Raw genomic sequence first — 24,538 nt, 5'->3', positions numbered from 1 at the left:
GCTTTCTTAAATGGAGATTTGCATGAGGAGGTTTATGTATCTCAGCTTCTCGGTTTTGTTTAGAAAACACAGTAATCAAAAGTATGCAGATTAAAGAAAGCTTTATATGGTCTTAAGCAGGCTCCTAGAGCATGGTACGAAAAGATACATGCATACTTAGTTATACATGGTTTTTGCAAACCCTCTATATTAAGAGGACTAAGGATGTTTTATTGGTCACTGTGTTATACATTGATGACATGCTACCCTAATGATGATCATATTTTAGTTTTTATAGTTGATTTAGAGAAGTCTGTTGAGATGTCAAATCTTGGACTATTGCATTATTATTTGGGCATTGAGTTTTGGTAGCGTAATGACGGCATTGTTATGCTACAGAAGAAATACATAGATGCATTGTTGAAGAGATTCAATCTTGAAGACTGTAAACATGTGCCGATGGAATAAACCACTTTCCCAAAACAAGAGATTCAATCTTGAAGACTTTAAACAAGTTGAGATGGGGGCTATGATGTGCTTAAAAATATTTGGACCTTTGGCCAACCTTCTAAAAGCGAGAACATAAATGCAAAAAGAGACCATGATTCAATTTTTGCAACTATTTTTGTGCTGAGCAGCCCTACGCTGCCTGCCTTAACGATGCACTTCAGTCCATCTACAATGCCTAGACTGACCATAGCATGGCAGCAATGCACAAAGAAACCCTAATAAGCCGCCATGGTTTTTGAATGTTCAGGATGGTGGATGGTGGTGTAAGCTTGAGCTCCATGGCATCCATAACCAAACTGTGTAGGACTGGGCAAATCGATGAGGCGTTCCACTTCATCAATGGTATGTGCCAGCAAGGGATGGCCATATCCAAAGACAATGCTCTTCGCCTTCTGCAGGGATGCGCCAAAAGGAAAGACCTTTCAATGACCAGGCGAGTGCATGCCCTCATGGTTAAAAGCCAACTACAATCTGTGCCTGTTTTAGGTGACCACCTAATCCGCTTGTTCAGCGCTTGCGGGAGCTTGCACGAGGCAAACCTAGTTTTTGGAATGGTGGCTGAACCAAGTGTGTACACTTGGCAAGCAATCATTGCAGCACATGCCACTCTAGGAGAACATGAGAGGGCTTTTGAGATCTATGACAAGATGGTATGTGAAGGCACAAAGCCAGATAAGTTCATTTTCATGAGCATCTTGAAGGCATGTAGTAGCAACAAAGATTTAGCACAGGGTGAGTTGATGCACAACCAAATTCTTGAAAGTGGACTTGCATTGGATGTGATCATGGGTAGCACCCTAGTGGACATGTATGCCAAGTGTGGCAATCTTGAGATGGCGTGTGAAGTGTTTGATAGAATGCCATCCCGAGACAAGGTGACATGGAATTCTATGATCGGTGCATATGTGCAGCATGGTAATGGTGTTTCAGCTCTTGAATTTTTTAAGAAAATGCTGTTAGAGGGCATTGAGCCAGACAGAGTCACATACCTCCATGCATTGAAAGCGTGTGGTATTATGGGTTCCTTAGATCAGGGCAAAGCTGTACATGATCAGATTTCAAACAGTGGACTTGGAACAGATGTAGCGATTGGGAGCACCCTAATTGATATGTATGCCAAATGTGGGAGCATGGAGGAAGCACACAAGGTTTTCAACAACCTGCCTAATCGGAATGTGGTATCATGGGGTGCAATGATTGCCGGATATACACAGCATGGTCATGGTCTTACAGCTCTTTCGCTGTTTGGAAAAATGCAACAGGAGGGTGTTAAACCGGATAAAGTCATTCTTGCTTGTCTTTTGAAAGCCTGTGGCAGCATACAAGCCTTAGGGCATGGCAATATGCTTCATGAGCAGGTGATAAAAAATGGCCTTGAATCAGATGTGTTTGTTGGGAACAATCTTTTCTACATGTATGCTAAATCTGGGAGTCTGGAGGAGGCCCGCAAAGTGTTTGATGGGTTACTGAATAGAGACGTGGTTTCGTGGGCAACCATGATTGCAGGATATGCCCAGCATGGGCAGGGCCTTCCTGCTCTTGAGCTTTTCAAAGAAATGCAACAGCAAGGGGTATCACCAGATGAAGTCACTTACTCCTGTGTTCTGAAAGCTTGTAGCAGTATAGGAGCCTTTGGACAAGGCAAACTGATTCACGACAAGTGTTCTAGAGAGTCTGAATCAGACGTGATTCTTGGGAACACTCTGATTGATATGTATGCAAAGTGTGGGAATATAAAGGCGGCACGGAAATTATTTGATGCCTTACCAAATCGCAATGTGGTGTCATGGAATTCTATCATCACAGCATACGTCCAAGATGGTCAAGGCTACCCCGTGTTAGAACTTTTTGAAGAAATGCAGGAGGGGGGCATAAAACCCACAAATGTTACATTTCTAGGCATCTTGAAGGCATGTGGCATTATTGGCGACCTTAATTATGCTAAACTGATACATGGCCAGCTCATAAATAATGCCCTTGCATCAGAGATGGCTATCAATAACACCCTTATTGACACGTATGCCAAATGTGGGAATTTAGAATTGGCACGTGAAGTGTTTAACAATCTGTCAAATCCAGACTTGGTGTCATGGGGTGCAATGATTGGTGGATATGTGCACAATGGGAAGAATCATGCAGCACTTCATCTTTTCAAGAGGATGCAGCAAGAGGGTATAAAACCAGATAACGTTACGATTGCATCTGTTTTGAAAGCATGTAGCAGCATAGGAGCAGTAGAACAGGGCAAACTACTGCATGATTTTGCAATAGAAAGTGGGGTCAATTCAGATGTGTTGGTGGGGAATTCTCTCGTGGACATGTATGCCAAGTGTGGCAGCATAGAGAAGGCTCGCGAACTGTTTGATCACATGCCAAAACGAGATGTGGTGTCTTGGAATGCCATGATTTCAGGATATACGTTGCATGGCCAGGCTTCTGCAGCTTTAAAACTTTTTGAAGACATGCAATGGAATGGTTTTAAGCCGGATGAGGTAACATTTTTGTGCATTTTGAAAGCTTGTAGCAGCATAGCATCAATAGAGCAAGGCAGACACATACACGACCGGATTATCAAGAGTAAACATGGATTGAATTTGTCTATTGGCAACACGCTTGTTGACATGTATGCCAAATGTGGAAATCTAATAGAGGCACGGCGTGTGTTTGATAATTTTCCCAGTCGAAATGTTGTGTCATGGGGTGTCATAATCGGAGGATATGCTCAACGTGGCATGTTTAGCCTCGCCAGGCAATGTCTCCAGGACATGAAGCGACAAGGTCTGAAGCCAGATCCTCCTATACATCTAAGTATTCTTGCAGCCTGCAGTCATGCCGGTCTTGCGAATGAAGGCTATAATCACTTCAGGTCCATGATTGTAGATTATGATACAGCACCGACTATTGAGCACTTCAACAGCTTGGTTGACCTTCTTGGTCGTGCGGGGCGATTGAATGAGGCAGAGGAACTTCTTCAAACAGTGCCAAGCCTCCCAAGTCTCCCTGCATGGATCTCTTTGCTTACTGCTTGCAAAGCATATGGCAACACAGAGGTAGGAAGACGTTGCTTCAATGAAGTTGCCCGGCTGGATCCAAGCAATGCATCTGGGTATGCCCTCATGTCAAACATCTATGCCGATACTCACATGCAAGGTAGTTTTGAAGAAATCCAAGATTTGAAACACTGTTCGTATGCTTGGAAAACACCTGGAAAGGCCTGTATCGAGGCTGGTTTAAAATTGCATGATTTTGTTGTGGGAGACAAAACCCACCTAGATAGTTACTACATTTCAGGCAAGTTAAGAAGATTAAGGGGGCAAGTTAATGAGGAAGGTTATGTACCACATTTGGAGTTTGTAGTAGAGTTGTATTGGGGAGAAAAGGAAGGTCTCTCATGTCAAAGCTATTAGCTGAGGAAAAGGAAATGTGCACTTTAAAGGACTGGCCGGATGTGCAAGGGTACCTAGATTGTGTTCACATTTCATGCAAGTCAAGAAGAGTGAGGGAGGGCAAGAAATGAGGAAGGTTACATGCCAGATTTGGTATTTGTAGTAAAGCTGTCTAATGAGGACAAAGAAGATGACTTCATGCCAAAGCTCTTAGTTGAGGACAAGGAATTGTAGTCTGGTCGTTGCTGGGCCTTCTGGGCCTTGTCAAGGATTTGAAGGGGGCAGAGGAGTTGTTTTAAGTCCCGCCAAGCCTCTAAGCATAAGTGTCTTTGCTTGCTGTCTCTAACCAGTAGGGAAACATGGAGCCTTCTCCATTTCATGGTTTGGCCATTCTCAAAGGTAAGAGTGTCATGGCACTAGGAAGGAAGAGAGAAGAGAATAAGGTGACGAGAGCTTTGGCTGAAGGGTATCTTGGGTCTAAGTATTTTTCTCTTCGGGGTTGGGCTGGCGCATATGTGCACACCTCGAGGCTTTTTCACTGATGGTTGCCAAGGCAAAAAAATCAAGATGAGCAGAGAAAGTCAAGGGCAGTCTCACTGAAAGAAACACCAGGTCTCAGAGTAACTAGTAAAGGAGATGAGGCTACTCCAGCCGTGACCAGTTTTGCATCGAAACACGCTTCGCACATTATGACACGGTACAAAACACATGAAACATTTCTTACATACAAAACCCTTTTTTTGGCACATTTTTTGTGGTGATTAAAAATTAGGGCCCTGATTGGTCCGTTTCCTAATGCACCACATCCGTACCTCTGTGCACGCAGTGCCTGCACTCTCCCTTCGGCCCTGTCGGCATGCTTCTGTACAGATGTCCATGTTCTTCTTCATCAAAATCCGAGGTACGAGGCTGATTTTGCAGGTAATTAGTTTCTGAAAGTTTTTAATGTCAGTTTTTTTCTCTGCTGCAGTCTGGTCTTTTGCTATAAATTCAGTGTGTTTGCAGCACTTTTGTACCCATTTAAATGTTGGCATGCTCAAGAATTGCATTTGTTTTCATGCATTTTTACCCCCATTTACTGTATGAAACGTTTTATAATGTTTCAGAAAATAATGAAACATGCGAAGCATTTTGGAAACATGTTTTTTACGAGGCGTTTTGGAAACACCTGGCAAACTTGTGCCCAACTTTGATAACAAGAAAAAATGCATGCTAACAGTGGTAGAAGGTAAGGGTGATGGTGGTCTGGATGAGAGAAATACTAGCATGAGTCATGTTTAAGGTGAGGAAATGGATTCCAGCAGACGGTGAAAACAATTTCAGTGAATAAAACAATCATCAGCAACAACTATTCTTGGATCAGAAAGGAAAAACAGGATAGAAAAGGGGATACAATCTTAGCTGTCTTGAAACAGCGGACCATATTTGACTGCCTTATTGAAGATATAGGATCTTGTATAAGAAAACTAGAGGAGCATTATGATTCCACTGCCTATTCAGAGAAGGGTTTGGGCCATTATCTTGGGTTATGGAGTATCAAGATCAGCATCGTCTTGGACTCTTCCTGTTGGGAGATCCGACGACGCAGAAAGTTACTATTCAGAGATCCTTGCCCCGGCACCCATCTCAGTCTACCATTACCAATTTCTGCCGCTCACAGGAGGACACTCAGACAGATGAGGCCACCACTGTACCGAGGAGGGGCCCACCATCTTGCCCCTCTATTGGAGTTACCTTGCCTTGTGCCACCGCACTTTGGGGAGCAAGACGGCCTTTACCCTCTTGGACCTCAAGCACCCAGGCTCAGCGGTCCCAGATTGATGAGATCCTTGCCTGCTACCGAGCATCTGTAGCTGCTACCTCGTCCTAGCTTCTCCTTGGCCTTGTAAATCTAGGGGCCGTCCTCACCCCCTCGCTGATGCTGGACATCCTTTATGGACTCCTACCACACATTGATAGATAGCTCCCTCTCAACACTTACGCCCCGTATTCTCTACACCCACTTTGTATCCACGATGATGAGGATGGCGATCCTCCATGATGAGGATGAGGATGATGATCCATACATATCTACATTTACCTAGGGATTAGTGTTAATTTTTTTGTTTTGTTGTCTTTTTTTTCCATGATGAGATTCCATGGACACATTGTACACCTTTTGTTTCATAGACTCGTTGGGTCTTTTGCAAGACGTTGATATATCTTCTTCTTCTTCTTCTCCGCCTCCCTTGATAGAGCCGCCAGCGGAGGAGGGAGCCCCCCCTTCCTTATCTCAAATGCATATTTGAACTGCTTTTAGCAGCGTTGTATTCAGCCGTATGGATGGTTTTCTTTATAACTAATAGAAGCATCTTTCTTTGGAAGAGATGATGATGAAGGTGGCGAAACATGTTGTATAGTTGTATGGGTGGCAGCAGGTTGCACCAGCAGCCTCCCTTGATAGAGCCGCCAGCGGAGGAGGGAGCCCCCCCTTCCTTATCTCAAATGCATGTCGTTCCCCCTCTGGAGTTGTCTGAGCCTGTAATGATGTCTCTCTGTGACGTTGAATGTCTAGAATGAATCTCCCCAGTATGCGCTGGTCTGCTGCCTCAAAGATCTGGCGTAGGGAATGTGGCTCTCTGAATAAAATGGGATATCTCTCTCTGATGACTGTATATGCTCTGCATCTGCATACATAATGCTCCTCACTCTCCACACCTCCTCTCTGCACAATCTGCATACCCTGTCCTCTCGGGGGATCCGTGCTGCTCTGCCAGTCTCGATCTCCAATCGATGTGATGAAACTCTAAGCTGACCAATAGCCACTCGGGAGCCGTGTGGTAAAAAGCCCTCCATGTATCTAGGCCTCTCTATAAATCCATCATCAGTGATACTCATGAAGTGATCTTTGTAGTATAGCATCTTCGGTGGAAGAGGCTGTGTAGGCGATATCCATGTCTCTCGTGTATAGAGCTGCCATAGGTCCTGTCTCAATAGTCTGTTCCTCTCACTATGAGAGAGACGGATATGTGGTGCATCCCTGTCATATTGGAATGGTGGTAGATGATCCATGTCTAGGCCATGCTGTGAGAACCAATGTGTGACTTGTGCATACCATGATCCTCTGTCTCCTGCCTCAGCCAGCTGTCTAGATGCCTCAAAAGCTCTGTATGACAATCTGTCCTGTGGCATCTCTCTGAATCTGTCTAGCAGGCATATAGTCTGGAATATGGCCTCTACCATCATAGGAGGGGCAGCAAACTCTGCTCGGATAATGTCATGAGGTACTGACGGTTTGCTGCGTATCATGCGTGCCATCATGAGGGCTTGTGTCTCTATCTGTGTCCACCAATGGGTAGCAAGGCTTGGCACCCATACCGCTGCTCCATACATCAGTGCCGGTGTGACTAATGTGTCAAATAGCCACCCCTTCGTCCGGGGCTCCTGAAAATGCGCCTAGTGTCAGTGTCTCTTTAGCATAGCCAATGCTGCATATCCCGGTGTCAATCTAGCTGTGGATGCTGAACCCATGGTGAAGCGCGTGGCTGCTGCAGAGAAGGTAACCCCTAGGTACACGTATGATGTCACCACCTCCCCCTGGCGTCCTGCGAGAGTGAATGTCGGCTGACTCCTGCCCTGTCTCGATGTATGAAAGACCATAACCTTGGTTTTCCCAAGGTTCACAGTAAGACCCCTCTGTGTGCAGAAATCATGGAGTGCATGTAGATGCTGCTGTAGACCTCCTGGAGACTCAGACACTAATACACTATCATCAGCATAAAGCATAATATGTATTGAGGTACCTGCTAGATCAACTCCATCTCCGCCTCCTCGTGTAATAAAATCAGCCACCTCATCAATGTATAACCCAAATAGCGTGGGGGAAAGTGAGCATCCTTGCTTCACACCAATGGTGGGCATCTGACTCGCCCAAAAACCTGCTCATATAATGCATAGATGCCCCATGTCATATCTGCTGGTATGCCAAGAGACTGTAGGCGCGCTGAAAGAGCCTCTCTCGTGGTACTGTGTCAAATGCCTTGCGGAAATCCACAAAGCAGCAATAGAGCTTTCTCTTCCTCACTCTGGCCTGATCAAGCATACATCTCAAAGTGAATACATGGTCAGTGGTAGAGAAAGCTCTCCTGAAGCCTGCCTGTCCTGATGAGCGTAAAACCTGCTCGCTCAGCATATAAGCTAAGCTCTTGCTCCAACACTGCACCATAGAGTTTGGCCAATACGTGGCCAACCATAACCGTTCTGTAGTTGCTCGGATCGAGCATATCCCGTGTTTTGTGGATTGGCACAATGGTGTGCATCGTCCACTCCGCAGGCAAACCCTCTGCTAGTGCCCTGTTAAACAGGTGTGCAAGAAAAGGAGCCAAAGAATCTACTGCATATATGAGATGCTCACCCTGTAGGCCCATATGGTCGGCGGCCCGTCCATGCTGTAGGCGACGGATAGCTTCCTTTACCATCGAGTGGGTAAAGAAGCTAGCTGTGGTAGGTCGAGGCTCCTGTGGCTGAGGTATAGGTGGCTGCTGTGGGGCGTGGTATAGGCCCTCTGCATATGTGTGCCATGTCTGTGGGTCTGCAATGGGTGTCGGTGTCCGGGGCTCTCTGAAGTGCCGCCATGAGATAGGGCTATCTCTACTCATGAAGAAATGGAAGATCTCTAGCTCCTGTATCTCTGCGAAGCCCTGCCTTTTGCGGCGAGTAAGTCTCCTCATCTCTCTCCTCGACTCCTGCTCTGTGATGGCTCCCAAGGCTCTCTGTATGTGGAGCCGTGAGTATAGGGCTCTGCACTCGTCATCATACCATCTGTTCTGGGGCATAGTCCCAGATCTTGCAGGCTCTCCTGAGTGGACACGATGTGGGAAGCTGTGTAATGCAGCCGTGTGTAGGAGTGATGCTAGCTGGGCTGTAATGGTATCCATAGGTGCCAGGGGATCCATGAGTAGGAGCCCATCCTCTACTCTGCCAGTGTATATGTCTGCCATGTCATGTGTGAAGTAGATGGTAGTGTGTGGCGTGGGTATGTGGGGGGCTGGTGATACTGGTGATCCGGCTAGTGAAAATGCCAAGTATGTATGATCTGCCCCAATAGGACGAGGTGGGATGGAGAATGAGGTGACAAGCTGTGATGCCTCCAAAGACTCCATAATGTAGTCTACCACCGTGCCTCCGGTCCGTGTATGACCCCCATGTGGGAAGCATGTCAGCCCTCCTGATCTCGGCCACTGTAGCATCCTGTTATAAATAACGAGATGATGCCTGGCTCCCAACTCTAGAAAGTGGTCCCCATAATGTCCTCTGTCTGGTCCTGTGTCCTCTGATGCCCGACTAGCCCCTATCTCCTTTGGATCCACAGGGTGGAGGATCTCCATGTCATCATAGTCATACACCTCACACTGTTTGCTCTGTGTGTGGGCATTGAAGTCAAATACTTCCCCTAGTGTAGAATAATGCATAATCTCTGGCAGACAAGTGCATGGCGAGGCTCCTGTCTCCTCCTCCTGTGGCATGTCCTCTGTAATGACATAGGAGGATCCTGATGGAGGAAAGTAACATAGGGCTATGTATATAACCCTGTCCTGTGAGAGCTGTAAGCTGATCCACATGTATCTGGCCTTTGGATCCTGTGCTACCACTCTCCTCCCGTCTGAATAGAACTGCTACTCCCCTCGACCCTCTTGAGGTACCCTGGCGTGTGGTCCTCCTGTATGCTGACTTCCACTGGAATCCCTCTACTCGAGGTAGCCCTCTCTCTGGGCTTTGATGTGTCTCTGTCAGAAGTATGATATCTCTCCCCACCACCATAACATGCTCCAGTCGTCCAGGCTGCACCCATAGTGAACCATTACAGTTCCATACTGCCATGTGTATCTCTGTCAGTGGCCTGGTCTGTGTCCCATAGGCCCCAAACCGCTAATCCATGGGCCGGCCATCAATGATGACCCGACCATCTCGATAGAAGGCCTTCTTGCCTTCTCTCCTTGCGTGTTAAGACTCGTGGCATGCAAGCTCTCCTATGCTCTAGCTGCATCCTCGTGAGATCATCCAAGAAAATAGGAGCTCCCTCTAAGCCTCATAATATGACCCTCTTCCTCATGAAGGTGACCCTCTCCGTCTCTCGTGCAAACTGTAGGATGAGGGCTCGCTTGCGTGTTGAGTCTTTCCCGACTCTCCATGCTTTGGTGAAGGGGAGAGGGTCCTGTTCCCTGTAGCCTAGCTTCATGCATAGAAGCTGTCCATCTTTCTCGGGAGTGGAGTTGGGTGTCTCGGCTATACCTGTGACTCGAATGTTGAGGCGGCGGGCATGCCTCATCTTCTCCTCCTCAAGGTGGTGTGAATGATTTGATGTTCTTCCCTTTGAGTCTCCTCCCTCACTTCTTTACGGATGTTCTTCTTCACCACCTCAACCCATCCTGACTGCTTGGCTTCGAGTTTTCCCTCCATGTCCTTTGTGATCTCCTTGGAGATCTCTTCTTTGATGGCCGTGAGAGTGTTGTCATTGATCTCCCCTTCTTCCTTCTCGGTGTTCTTGACGGCTACCAGTTCCACTTTCAATGCACTCACCTCCTCCTTGAGTGCTGTGTTCTCTTGTTCAAGGTCCGTGACCCGTGCTTCGAGGGCCATGATGTGCCGGTGTAGTTTGTTCTCCACCTCATTGAGGTTGGAATCGGATGTCTTCTTGTTCTCCTTGATTAGTGCCTTCATTGCTGTCTCGAGGGCCTCGAGTTTCTCTTGGAGACTCGGGGCCATTCCTCGAAATTACTCTGCAGCCCTTCCCACAGGCAGGGAGGAGAGAGAGAGAGAGTTATGTTGCTGCCTTGGGGGCCTGAGCAAGGGTGGGTGGCATAAAGGGAGCACACGGCCTACCAGACAGGCAGGCGGGCCAGCCAAGGGTGGGTGGGATAAAGGGAGCACACGGCCTACCAGACAGGCAGGCGGGCCAGCATAGCGCCAACCTGCCAGCGACGCGGAAGCGAAGTGGGCGGCACGGCGGCAATAGCGAACAGAGAGGGAGAGAGAGAAAGAAAGAAAGATATATTAAGCGTCTACTAAAGACCCAATGGGCCTATGAGACCAAAGTGATACAATAATGTCCATGGCATATCTCATCATGGAATGGAAAATAAAACGGAAAGAAAACATAAACATAGCTATCTCACTGGGGTGATACAAAACTATCCATGGAAACTCATCATGAAATACTAAGAACATAAAAACATGAGAGCAAGATCAGCTCTGAGTAGATGGTATACCACTCTCCAAAATATCAAGCATGGGGCTGATGAGTATGGCTGAGAGGTCTCCCTCAGCTATGTCACGTGGAAAGGCAGCTCGATGGCAACGGAGCATGTCCTGGATCTGGAGCTGATGAGGTGATTGTGGTGGCTGACGGGGGGTCGAGGGCGTTGGGCACGCTGGAGTGCAGAGGCTCGGTCTGAGAGAGAGAGAGAGAGAGAGAGAGAGAGAGAGAGAGCGTCGCTGATGCTTGTGTAGAAGAATACCCACACCACCTTTTTATATTTTTCGGAACCTTTTCCAAAGCTTTAATCCGAAAAGCTTCTCTAAGCTTTTAGTATTTTCTTTCTTACACTTTTGAAAGTCCACGCTTATGTAAAGGTGCCCAACACTTATTATTTGTGATAACCTTTTGGCCTTCTTGGGTGCCCACCTCGTGGCTCGGTGGGGACGGCCAAGATTGTGAGGTTCGCTCACGGCTGTCATGGTTGGGTGGCGAGTATGCCTGCACCCAGACATGTTTCTTCCGCTTTGCCTTCTAGGGTTAGGGTTCGTTGCTTTGTCTTGCTTTTCATGGCTGTTTTGCAGGTTTCCTTCTCGGAGAGATCTCGGGATTTGACAGTGGTATCAGAGCCTCTCCGGGAGGAAGATGCGAGCGGGACACCTTCGGGTGAGTTCTTTCTATGTTTCCTGCAGCGTACATGTGTAGGTTTATTGCAAGATGAAGAGAGAGACAGAGAAAGCTGACGGGTGTGCAAGAAAAAGCACCATGGATGCACGTGGTTTTTATGCCATGGTTGCTGTGAAAAAAAGCGCCATGTTTGTATGCCCATGATGGCTGTGTAGAGCGCCTCGGGATTCGTGTGATTTGGGCTGTCCTTGATTTGCTGCTGCGTTGCTTTTGCTCGCGTGACTGTGGCGGTTTGGTGGCATGGTGGCCGGCCTAGATGTGGCCAGCCAGCCTTGTGTGACCAGCAGCCAGCCCACTGCTGTGTGGCTGGGCTGCAAGGCGGCCAAAGGCCAGCCCACAAGGCGGCCATGTTCAGGCCTGTGGGCGGCCAGCCCAAGGCGCACAGGGCAGCCAGACAGTGCGGGCAATAGGCATGTGCAGGCCAGCCAAGTAAGGCTGCTGTGTGCAGGCTACCATAGACTAGCCCTAAGGCTGGTGAGAGGCGGCGGTGAAACCCCACAGGGCAGCCGTAGGGGTTACTGTGTGCAAACAGTAGCCACAGGGATGCTGAGTAGGGGTCACCCGCAGCAAAGTAAGGCCGGCATGGCGAGGAAGCGCAACATAGAGAGAAGAAAAGCATGCTATCGCATACTTGCTGCTGTGCGAGCAGGCAGAGGCCCATGTGCAGGCCACCAGGCAGCCACAGGAAAGCAAGGTAGGCGGCAGCAGCACAAGAAAAGCGGCAGCCAGAAAAAAGCTGGCCGCCAAGATAAGCGCCGCCAAGAAAACAAAAAAAAAAAAACGGGGAAGCCTAGCAAAAGAAAGCATTGTTTTTTTTAAGGTTCGTTTTTATTCTTTTTTTTTTTGGGTAAAAATCGATATTTGCGATTTCCCCCCCAAAAAAAAGAGCGGAAATTAGCATGCTGTTTTTTTTATAAAGAAACAGGTACGCTTTAAAAAAAAAAACGAAAAAAAAAACACCTACCTTCCCGAAGCTAATGGTGCACGTGTGGGTTCATTACCTGGTCGCTTGTGCTATAGACATGGGAAGGACTATCGATGGCACTGTCGGTGGTTGCAGGGATTGTCGGGGCTCGATGGGGCTTCTGGCAGCCCACATGGGACTGTACCTTGTTGGTGGGCACCCCTTTGGGGTGAGGAAGCCCAAGTTTTTGGGGCTGTTTCCCACGCAGCCACGCATGACGTGTGCGCGCACTCATGCAGATGTAGGGAAGTCTAGCAGAGCCGCACATGCCACGGCCATCCGTGTTACCCGAGGTCTACCTCACGCAGCCAAAGGTTGTGGACAGCCACATGTAGGTTGTCCGGATAGAGGCGTACGATTGTCAGTGGGCTGCTCTACAGCAGCAAGTGATGGCGACATGTTTTTCTACAATCTCTCTTCAGATTCTTCTCTCTCCAAAATGTCTAGGTTGTGTACAGGACTTTGTGGTGTACTTGTGAGGTTCGGATGCACGTGCTTCATTCTATCTCAGTTTTGGATTAGTGTGTTATGAGGTATGTGTTTATTTTTTCACATGCAAGGAACATGCAAGATAGAGTTTAACAATAAAAGCACAGTGTTATACCGTGTTATGCAAGTACACATGTTTGTTCTGGGATACACATGGGAGTTTTTACTCCAAGAACTTCACGGACACAGAACTAGTCATGGCCTTGTACCATGCAAGACATAGACCTAATACCCTACAGATATTGGAATGACCATTGTTTTCGTTTTTGGGCTTTGATAGGCAAGACTTATCTACATATGTAGGATTGAGGAATAGTTGACCACACATTGACACTGTGGCTACACAGATATTTGATAGAGGGCATCTACATTAAGTTTACATGTTGGGATTCGTTGTCAGATGGCATGACAAGACGGTTATGCGACAATACCCAATATGTACGTTTTCAGCCTTACAGTCCTTAAGGTTTTGATGGTCCTCTACATAGCAGGAGTGTGTACAGATATTCACGCTATTCCAAGTATACCCGCCTATTCTTATACCAAGACTATTGAATCATGATTATTCAAGAATTTGCGTGATGCGCGTAAGTTTTTGGAAGCAAGTTTTAGTTTCCAAGATTTTCTGGGTTTAGACATATGCTTTGACTCGGATGCTAGTCAAGGTTGTTCTTCTTTGTGTACACAGATGTTGTCTAATCCCTGGACCGAGTTCTTCCTTTCGAGAACTTGTTTCAGTTTGTGGCACATGGTCAGCCATTGGCATTTAATGTTTTTGATAGATCGCGACAGATCCACAAACTGGTGTTTTGTAGTAATCGTAGCACATGTATGGGGTGTATCATGGTGGTATGGGACGCCATGATCCATCGCATGTTACGGGGCTACGCCAGATTGTCAAGACTTTATTCAGACTCTGCGCCTACAAACACAAGGCTATCTCCATATTTTTGAGGGATAGATGCTTTACTTTTGATACAGACAGTTATGATAGATGCTAGCTTGTGTCATAACCAGGTCTGTTGGAACAGTTGTTCCTTTCATGTCCAAGGTACTCATAGACTTTCTGAGGTCTCTTTGGGGAGTTAGACTTCCAAGGTGATGAAGGACAGATTGATGATCTTTTCTAGAAGATTGGTTCTTCTCTTGTTTGGGAAGAGACTATTGTTTTTGTTCCACTTGGTTCAGGCTTCAGTGTAGGATCTGGGTTTTCCTAGTTTTGTGGTTTTTTCCAAACCAGATTTATAGAGGACATCAAGATGAAAGCATGGTAGTCAAATGGAAGATACTTCTGGTTTCGGGATAACTCTTCAGGACAGTGGTTGCTTACCTCTGGTACTGGTAGCATTGCCAGCTTCGAGTTACCCAGATGATCCATTTGCTCCGGATACGGCTTTTGTGACTAGGAATTGACGCTCATGTCATGTTACTTGAGCAGGTCGATCTCTTAGTCGGATTGTCCTTGAGACTATTGGTTTTGACCAATAGAGGGTGTTTCTCTAGTGTTGCGAGTGTGACAACTTCTCCTTGAGTTCTTTTTCTTGAGCTCAAGAGTGAGCTCTTTTGAGGAAGGGGAGTATGTCATGTGCATGCTAGGGGCAGGCAGATTGGCGAGCTAGAGTATGATACGTTGTGGGCGGACATGTGCTTTTTGGTCCGCTATTGATATCGTGTGCTTTTTGGGCGTTCCTTCTCTATTTATTGGGGGAAGGGGTACCAGTTGGGCACACACCGTCAGATGGAGCACAGGAGTGCAAAGCGCGTGGAGCAGGAGCACCATCGCGCAGGAGGCCGTCGTCCTTGGGGGGGACAACCCCGGGTGGTAGAGGACACCCGATGAGGACGATGGCAAGGCACTCACAAGAGCATGACACTCTATCTCGTGGCTCGGTGGGGACGGCCAAGATTGTGAGGTTCACTCACGGGTGGCATGGTTGGGTGGCGAGTATGCCTGCACCCAGATATGTTTCTTCCGCTTTGCCTTCTAGGGTTGGGGTTCGTTGCTTTGTCTTGCTTTTCATGGCTGTTTTGCAAGTTTCCTTCTCGGAGAGATCTCGGGATTTGACACTCCTCCCCTCCATTGTGATCCTATTTAGTGAGAAAGGAGAACGGCGAGGCCTTGTCCCATCTCCTCATATGCAAGGGTTGGTGCCAACCAAGCAACTGACCCCCAGGTAATGATGCAGGCAAATACTTGGTCCATGGTAAAGATGGCGAGAATCCTTTGTTAGAAGTCATCTCCTGTCTAGATTTATACGCCAGGGCCTTTGTTGTGGGTGTGCCCGCCCTTATCAGGTGTTTTTTCATTTTTCCTCACTCCCCGCATTTTTCCCCTATTTTTTCCCATTTTTCTGTGTCTTGGGAGGCAGCCCATGTGCTGGCCGACTGCTGAACTGGTCCACGACTGCATCTGGGAGGTGGCCGACTGGAGATGTGTGCTGGTCGTGGAGTTCTTAGGGCCAGTCGGCTGCCTACAGCAGGCCGACTGCTGATGTGGGGGCATATAAATAGGCCCCCAGCCCCCATACCACACTTGTATCATACCGGGATCTTCTTGTGTATATCAGAGCAGAGTTACACGCCTACTTCTCTCTCTCTCTTGTGCTGTATTTTTCTGCATGCGTTTTTGCTCGTGTTCCTAGATCTGGTCATCATCTCCGCTGCGTATTCTGACATGGTATCAGAGCCCTAGGCTCTAGATAGGTCTTGGGATTTGTGTGAGCAAGAGGGGGACTGTTTTGTGGCTGATTGGTGGACTGTTTTGGACTGTTCGGGAAGAGGAGAAGCAAGAGGAAGGCGGGCTGATTTGCTGGACAGCCACTTGCAGGTTTTAGTTCTTCTTTGTTCCCAGCCACCCACCCTTTTTAGAGGACATCCCCGCAATGGCAGATTTGTTTGAGATGGCCGAGAGACATGTGAAGATCCCGACACTCCCCACGTTCCCAGTGGACCGTCAGTTGGACGGGAGCAACTACGGCATATGGAAGGGTATGATGGAATCTGTTCTGGAGTCATACGACCTCGCTGATTTCGTCGTTGTTGGGGTTCCACGGCCGGAAGTTGAGGAAGGGGAGTTACCGTCGACCCGAAAGGACCGGGAGGCTCAGACACACATGTGGGATCGTGTCAACGCCAGGGTCCGTTCGTTTATCTTTCTCAATTGCACACCACAGGTAATCAATCATGTAAAGCATATGACGCTGGCCAGAGGTATATGGCAGCATTTGGCCTCACTTTACAACAGGGTATCGCCCATGAAGAGGATTTCCTTGGAAGTACAGATGCGGGTTATGAACCTTGCAAAGTCGTCGACGATGCGGGAGCATATTAACAAGCTGCAGGCTCTTCAGCAGGAAGTTCTTCAGGCTGGGAAGGAGATATCGTGAGAGGACATGGCCATAACGTTGCTGTCGCACTTGCCCTCTTTGTACTCAGCATTTTACTCTTCTTTGATTACCAGTGGCAGGCTCAGCACCATCACGTGGGAGGAGCTTGTGCCCATGGTCCTGGACCAAGAGGAACGATTCACGAACCCTCCTCAGGGTGGAGGTTCGAGGGCCTTAACTGGCCAACGGTCGAAAGGCCGTAACTCGGGCAAAGGGAAGGCTTCATCGGAGAAGTCTTCTGAGAAGAAGTCCGACGCTGACCGCGAGAAACTGAAGGCAGAGAGGACCTATAATGATTGTGGCGAGAAAGGCCACTATTGAAGGCAGTGTCCCAAGCGGAAGACCGAGAAGGGTGAAGATTCCTCAGTAGCAATCATGAAGACTCCGGCTTTTGTGCACCTGGAGGAGATGGACACCGATGTTTTATTTTCTTCAGGCAGGGAGGAGATTGGAGGACTCTCCGCAACGGATACTCGGGAGTGGATTCTCGATAGTGGTGCTTCCAGGCACATGACTCCTTCCCGTTCCAGTTTATAGGATCTCTGCAGGCTTTCTGGTCATATTCTTACTGGGGATACGTCCACTATCCCAGTTCACAGTGAGGGCAGGATGGAGATAGTTCCCGATGGCAGAGGGGGGAAGCATTCCTCCCAGGTGTTGTATGTTCCGGCACTTGGTTTTCATATGTTGTCAGTGCATCAGGTTTGCAAGACTGGCGTACGGGTGGAGTTTGATGAGCATTTTGTTGCTCTCCGGGACAAAGCAACAGGCCAAGTGGTTTGGGAAGGCGGAGTGGAGAATGGAGTTTACAGGCTTTCAGCACTCTCTCTCCCAGGTCCTCAGGTTTGTGATGAGTGGCAGTCTGGTAATGGCCACTTCAGTGTGGATACGCTGCAGGTGCGGGCTTTCCGGGACCAGGTGGTGGATAGCTTGCCAGTGGATGGCAGCAGTTGGCAGGAACTTTCCAGTACTGATGTTGATAGTTCTTGTGTTCGTCAGTCAGAGGAAGCTGAACAGGTCACTTATGCTCTGATGTCTCGTAGTGTTCGGGACATAGAACTTCCAGTAGTTGAGGATGTTCTTTCCACGGGGACCTTTCGGAAAGCCAAGCAGGTGGCAGGTGCTTACTTGCAGAAGGAGGTGGTTTCTCCAGGCTTTGTGGTTCCGGATTCAGAGGGGGTGGTTGACAGGCTTCATCAGGTTTCCAGGACTTGTTTGTGCACCGTAACAGGTGTTGATCCTTGTGAGCAGTGTGATGTCTCTGTGACTCAGAAGCTATATGGTTCATTGATCTGGTTGATGGACACCAGATTGGACGGGAGCTTCCTGATGAGGCAGTTGAGCTCATGGTTGCAGTTGTCTCTTTGGGAGGCAGGATTGCGTTTCCTGTGGTTTCTGTGGCATGCGAAGGATCATGGACTCTTGTACACAGGAGGGGGATTGATTGATGGAGTCCGACTCCACGGTTGGAGTGACTCAGTTTGGGGAGGAGATCCGGACACAAGGGGATCTACTTCAGGCCTAGGAGCAGTTTTACGGAGCAGTTGGAGACGGTCATCTTTTGCCTTGTCGAGAACAGAGGCAGAGTACCGGGCTGTTTGTGATGCTGCTTGTGAGGTGGTGAGGTGGTGAGGTGGTGAGGATGCAGAGGTTGCATGGCAGGTTTGGGCTTCCACTAGAGGAACCCATGGTCATCTAGAAGCACTTTGTTCGTGAACAGATTGTTGCTGATGACATCTTGCTAGAGTTCTGTTCGACGGAGGACAGTACTGTGGACCTCTTCACGAAGTCGCTCTCTCAGGATTTGCTCAGGCGGCACCCCAGCTCCCAGTGGTTGGTTTCACAGCCAGGAGCTGAGAGGGGGTGTTAGAAGTCATCTCCTGTCTAGATTTATACACCAGGGCCTTTGTTGTGGGTGTGCCCGCCCTTATCAGGTGTTCTATCATTTTTCCTGACTCCCCGCATTTTTCCCCTATTTTTTTCCATTTTTCTGTGGCTTGGGAGGCAGCCCATGTGCTGGCCGACTGCTGAACTGGTCCACGACTGCATCTGGGAGGTGGCCGATTGCTGATGATCTGGCCGACTGGAGATGTGTGCTGGTCGTGGAGTTCTGAGGGCCAGTCGGCTGCCTACAGCAGGTCGACTGCTGATGTGGGGGCATATAAATAGGCCCCCAGTCCCCATACCACACTTGTATCATACCGAGATCTTCTTGTGTATATCAGAGCAAAGTTACACGCCTACTTCTCTCTCTCTCTTGTGCTGTATTTTTCTGCATGCGTTTTCGCTCTTGTGTTCCTAGATCTGGTCATCATCTCCGCTTCGTATTCTGACATCCTTTGCCATACATGCTGTGCCTTGGGACAATTCCAAAGGCAATGACGCTGAGACGCTTGAGGGTGTTCACACCTAGAATAGAGCACGGGCCAACCTCCAACTGCCAACCAAGTGCCCATTGCGAAGCTCTTGTGAGCCAAAGGAAAAGAGTAATCTTCCTTGGCTGGAGCCTGGAAGGTGTCCCAGTGCCGTTTCCAAAAATCCCAAAGGAAACGCACGGGGATGTCTTGGATCTGCCAATGTATTGTTGATGTTGGCGTACTATCAACCTCTGGCATCTGAATCCTGCGGCCTAGATGGATTGTATATTAAAAAAAGGGGATGTGAAACCGGCCTTCAGAAATCTGACGGGCGGTGAAACAAACACTCGCACATAAAACACTTCATCACCCATGGGGACCTGGAAAAAGAAACAAACATGGGGAGCTAGAGTGCTCCTGCAAATAGTACAAGGACACTGTTTGGCCCCAAAATGCAGTGTCGCCCCTTGCGGTTTTTCTTTAATTGATCAAAATTTGAGTACAAAGTACAACTCGTAGAATCCTCTACCAATAGGATCCCTCCAAGCTTTCACCCAAGACTTCCAAATAAGAACTCTCGTTATTTACAGCAAAGCATTCCATAGAGAAGGCACACCTGTACAATACCTCCCTGCTTGAAAAGGTCTTCTCCATCGCTAACATGGATCCCTCAAACCCTTTCCCAAACAGCAGTAGGGCTGTACCAAACTATATGTCCTTCCCTGTAGTCACAACTTGCATGTAACCTCGAGAAAACTACAACCTGTTCACATGAATCCAGAGACATGTTTCCCATATGAAAACCAATGTCCTGTTTCCATGACAGATATACCATCCAAGCATGGTTGCCAAAACCTAGAGAGAGAAAGATAGAGGACGTGTCAAGCAATCCCTGAATACACATAAGTCCAAGACGAAGAGCAACAACACATCTCTTCCAAGAACATCATCCATCTTAGCTTGATCCTTTGTATCCCAATCTCGTAAAACTAGGCCTGCAATCCACGATGAAAGAGAGAACAACATCCATGCACCAGGGCCTGTAATCCAGAGAGAGAGAGAGAGAGAGAGAGAGAGAGAGAGAGAGAGAGAGACTGATCTCTAGTCTCCACCCCTGCTTCCATCATCGGCCGTGCACTCCTCTACTCGCGAAGAGAAGATGAGAGAGAAGACTGTTCTCTGAATTTTGGTCCATGCTGCAGAACACTGCCCGCGTGGCTGCTTCCACACGTGCAGCCGCCTGCACCCGTACGCATAGCCTGACGCCCATGCTACAAAAAAAAGCCTCCTGCCTGGCTGTAGCCCATGTGCGCAGCAGCGCCCGCTTGTAGCCCATGCGCAGCCACCTTCCCCCTTTGCTGGCTGCTGTCCATATGTGCAGTCACCTGGTCGCCTGCCTGGCTGCCCGACTGGCTGCAGTCCATATGCGCAGCCACCTGGTCGCCTGCCTGGCTATAGCCCATACGCGCAGCAGCACCCCTTTGTTGGCTGTAGTCCACTTGGCGCCCTCAGCCCTACGCAGCCTGCCTGCCCGCCTGTACCACACCATGACCACATGATGACTTCGACGATGACCACCCGGCGACCTGCCCTCCTTCAGCTCCGCCACCCTTCGCTTTATAAAGAGGCGATTCGCTTTTCTCAAAAACGCCAAAAGCAACATATCAAAAATGCATGCCCATAAAAATAATAATATTGAAGTCATCTAAGGTTTAAAAACCTTATAAACTCAAAACTCCCTTTTGTCCCCTTTCACACTTGGGCTGGCCACACATATGAGTTTCCTTTTCATATCCAACTGATGCCTGTTCACACTGTCCATCCCGTGCCCGTGCCCGTGCCCACCTACTTGTTGTCCAGAGGGAAAAACACAGGGTCGTAACAGGATGTCGGGGGCATCCTCCGGGATCGTGCCATTGCCACTCACCCATATCCCACTGCACTCTCATGAGTGATCGGCCCTCCCATAACCATAATCTTCATGACCTCTCTCTGGCCACGTTGGTCAGGGGAGGGTTAACATGCCACCTATGGTCATGAAACCCATCACTCTCACTCTCTAAAAAGTGCAACTGCTGAAGTTCTCTATCTGGGGCCGTGGGGGGGGGGTTGTGTGTGGTTGGGGGGGGCTCAATCTGCCCTTTGGGCCAATAGAGAAGGTCATGAGGGTGCCTCCATCTGCACCATGGACCGCAATCGGGATATCATGTCTGGTAAAAACTCCTACCCGCTTAGGGGGAGGCGGGTCAAGGATCAGTGTGAGCCACTCTGGAGGAATGGAAGAGTTGCGTCGAAGGTAAGCTTGTGTTTGCCTCGGATCCTAGTGAGGCTCCGCGTCTAGGCCTTGGGTGGGAGCTGTGTGAAGGTGAGCCACTCTCCAGCCGGTTCCTCGTTCAAAGTCCCCCAAGAGACGTGCGGGTGGGAGCCTAGCATGTGGCTGCTGGGAAGGGTAATCAAAGGGTTCCAAACCAGAGGCTGACAGAGTCTCTCCTCATCCAAGACTAGGGGACTGAAACCGATCCCGTCAAGTGGGAAAGACTCAGTTGGACACCTACACGTTTAATAGCACAACTTTAAAACCACAAATATGAAATGGACAACTTAAAACAACTTGAAATTTAAATGAACAGAAATGGAAAGATGGACACCAGCACTGGGGCCGGAACGGGCCGACCCCCCCCTCAATATATGATATATTTATTGGGAGTATTTAAAGAATACAATGCTCCATGGGTTCTGAGAACCAGATGATGTCCATGTACATATGAAAACAGTACTAAACAAATAGCTCGAATTTCGATGTAGAAAAACTCGGAGCAGAACGACCACTAGTGTGGTCCAATCACTACGGTCCTGTGCTTTCACTGGACTCCGCGGAGAGCACCACACTGGTGTTCCGAGACCACGCACAGACAGGCGCTCTCGTACTAACGCCTGGCTCTCCCGATCTCAGCACCTTTGGACCGAGGTTCGCCCATATAGCTTGGACAACCCGGCACCGAACGGGTGTAGGCCGAGCGGGACGAATCTTTTACCAGATTTAAACATTAAATGCTTTACTCAAATCTGAAAATCACTTACTTGTAGTTGGTTGATAAAAGACCAAAACTTGCGGAATGATGAAGATGAAACCACTCTTGATGAAGAAGCAGTTGCCTCGTGGCGAACCACCAAGACAAGCACCACCACGAAAGGCCACAGCCGCCTGCTGTGATAGAAGGAAAAGCAGTGTAGCCTGGCTAGAGTTAGAACACACAGCCGCCTGTAGATGGGCAGCCGTCAGCCTATGGTGCAATCGCCTGTAGAGATGGGCAGTCGCCTGTGGAGTGCAGCAGCATAGGTAGTCCCCTGCAGGTTTCGACGCCGCCAGAGGAGAAGAAACAACCTGCAAGTACTGTTGCCAGAGGGAGTAACAGCCTGTGTACTGTAGTGTGGGGGAGAGTAGCCGCCTGCAGTCAGTGCTGGGCTGGCAACACAGCCGCCTGTAGAGAGGTATGTGCAGCCAGCAGTACAGAGGAAAGATGAAGCAGCCTGTAGGAGATGATTACGTGGAGAAAGCAGCCACCAGCAACCATATTCAGCCGCCTGTAGAGAGGTTGGCGCAGGCAGCAGCAGCATAAACAGCCCCCTGCAGAGTTCAACGCAGCCACCTGAAATAAGATTCAGCCGCCTGTAGAGAGGCAGGCAGCGTAACCTGATAGGAGCCGGAGTGCTGGTCGCCGGTAGTCTACGTGAGAAGGAAGCGATGGGATGATGTTTACGCTTGATGGAGAGCCATATTAAATAAAATAATGAAGTGAAGATAACCTTAGAGATTCTACGCATGCATGTGGGGGTCTAGTGGGGGTAGGTGACCATGCCCACCCCCACACTCACTTAAAAGTGAGGCTCCCCACCTTGGCCCCAAAGTGGGTGCCCACTTTTAAATAAGTGTGGACCCCTAACCTTATAAATCAAAGGGTTAGAATTTAATAACATTAAACAACATGTACCATATACTTACCACCTGTTCACATGCACTGAAACTCGTCAGAATACAGGGCACACTTCACGACTCACTGGCAGGCGTCCCCGCTCAGTAAGTAACACGTCAGGCAGGCAAACACACGAATACATGTCATGCGAAAACAGTTTCAAGCATACAAAATATGTGTGCATGTGCAAAAAGTAACATGGACATATCTCCCGTTCATGGAACATGTACAAACTATCTGTCGGCACAAAACTGGCACGACATTTATTACATAAAAACCTGGTCTTCCTATGGAGTGACAGTCCCATAGGTAAGACACAGTTCCAGGCACGAGTTTCCCTAGGTGTGACAATCCCATAGGTAAAACACGGCACGAATACTGGCTCTTCCATGGCGTGACAGTCCCATGGATCGAACACAGTCCAGGTCATACACGGGTGGCACTGATCTGGCTCCCGTCCATACGACACCATCCTGCTAACACACGGGTGGCACCGGTCTGGCTCCCGTCCATGTCAGCAAAATACTGGCCTCTTCACATGAGACACCGGCCTGGCCTCAAGTGAACGAGACGCAAAAAGTAGGAATGGACCAAATGGTCGGCCAATTGGTGACATCCCCCCGGGCTTCTAAAGAGTTGACCTCAACTTAAAAGCCTCAAGATATGCCTGCAACAATTGCGGATAATCTGCAAAATAATCCTCATTTACCCATTTGGCATCAATAGGCAAATAATTCTTAAACTTCACAAGGTATCTCCTGGAAAGCTTTCCTGCAGGTAGCTTTCTCTCCTTGTGAAAAACAATCTGTTCTGGCTGGAGGATTTCCTCAAGCTCTTCAATTTCTGGCGGATCTTCTGTGACAGGCTCATCAGGATCTGGCCCCACATATTTCCGAAATAGACTCACATGAAAAGCATTGTGAATCTTCCAATGACTAGGTAAAGCAAGCCTGTAGGACACTTCATTGATCTTGTGAATCACCTTGAAGGGTCCATAATAGCGAGGAGAAAGCTTAGGATATGATCCTTCACGTCCTGGCCTCTTCCGAAGCCTAGCCTTCTCAAATTTCAGCAATACCCAATCACCTTCTTTGACTTCCATGTCCCTTCTATGCTTGTCAGCAGCCTTTTTATGCTTATCCTGAGATCTTGCAATGGCTGTCCGCACCTGACTAAAGGCAACATCCAAGTCACGAACATATTCATCAGCTGCAAAAATCTCATCCTTGGTACGAAGGATGGGTGGCAAGACCACTCTGCCATAAACAATCTCAAACGGAGCCTTTCCTGTGGAAGCATGGATTGTATTGTTGTAGGCAAACTCAACAAGTGGAAGATACTTCTCCCATGCACTCTTTTGATCTGCCACATAACACTTCAACAAATCCAACACTGCTGAATTTGCAGCTTCACTTTGGCCATCCGTTTGGGGATGATAAGCTGATGAAAACTCAAGCTTAGTACCCATATTATCAAACAAAGCCCTCCAAAATAGGCTTCTTGTCCTGGGATCTCTGTCCCCAACAATGGATTTAGGCATACCATGATGCTTGAAAATATTAGCAAGAACCA

General features: G+C 48.4%; 1 protein-coding gene across 4 annotated transcripts in view; it reads left to right on the top strand.

The window, feature by feature from the left end:
• Nucleotides 1–549: 549 nt before the first annotated feature.
• LOC147604328 (pentatricopeptide repeat-containing protein At4g39530-like) overlaps nt 550–24,538 on the top strand; it is a 45,589-nt gene continuing 21,600 nt past the window's right edge. For 3 of the 4 annotated variants that reach the window (XM_086795129.1, XM_086795130.1, XM_086795131.1), the window contains exons 1-2: nt 564–4,572; nt 4,702–4,796. In XM_086795129.1, coding sequence (XP_086651255.1) covers nt 729–3,896 — 3,168 coding nt within the window. In that variant the 5' untranslated portion in view covers nt 564–728 and the 3' untranslated portion in view covers nt 3,897–4,572; nt 4,702–4,796. Of the gene's footprint in view, nt 4,573–4,701; nt 4,797–24,538 lie in introns of all 4 variants that reach the window. The other variant, XM_086795132.1, reaches the window with a different exon arrangement.

The sequence above is a fragment of the Cibotium barometz genome, chromosome 62, assembly GCF_041138505.1.
Source record: "Cibotium barometz isolate CiBa-2024 chromosome 62, ASM4113850v1, whole genome shotgun sequence".
Classification (NCBI taxonomy): Eukaryota; Viridiplantae; Streptophyta; class Polypodiopsida; order Cyatheales; family Cibotiaceae; genus Cibotium; species Cibotium barometz.
The sequence above is the reverse complement of the archived record's forward strand: the minus strand, read 5'-3'. Positions and strand labels throughout refer to the sequence as shown.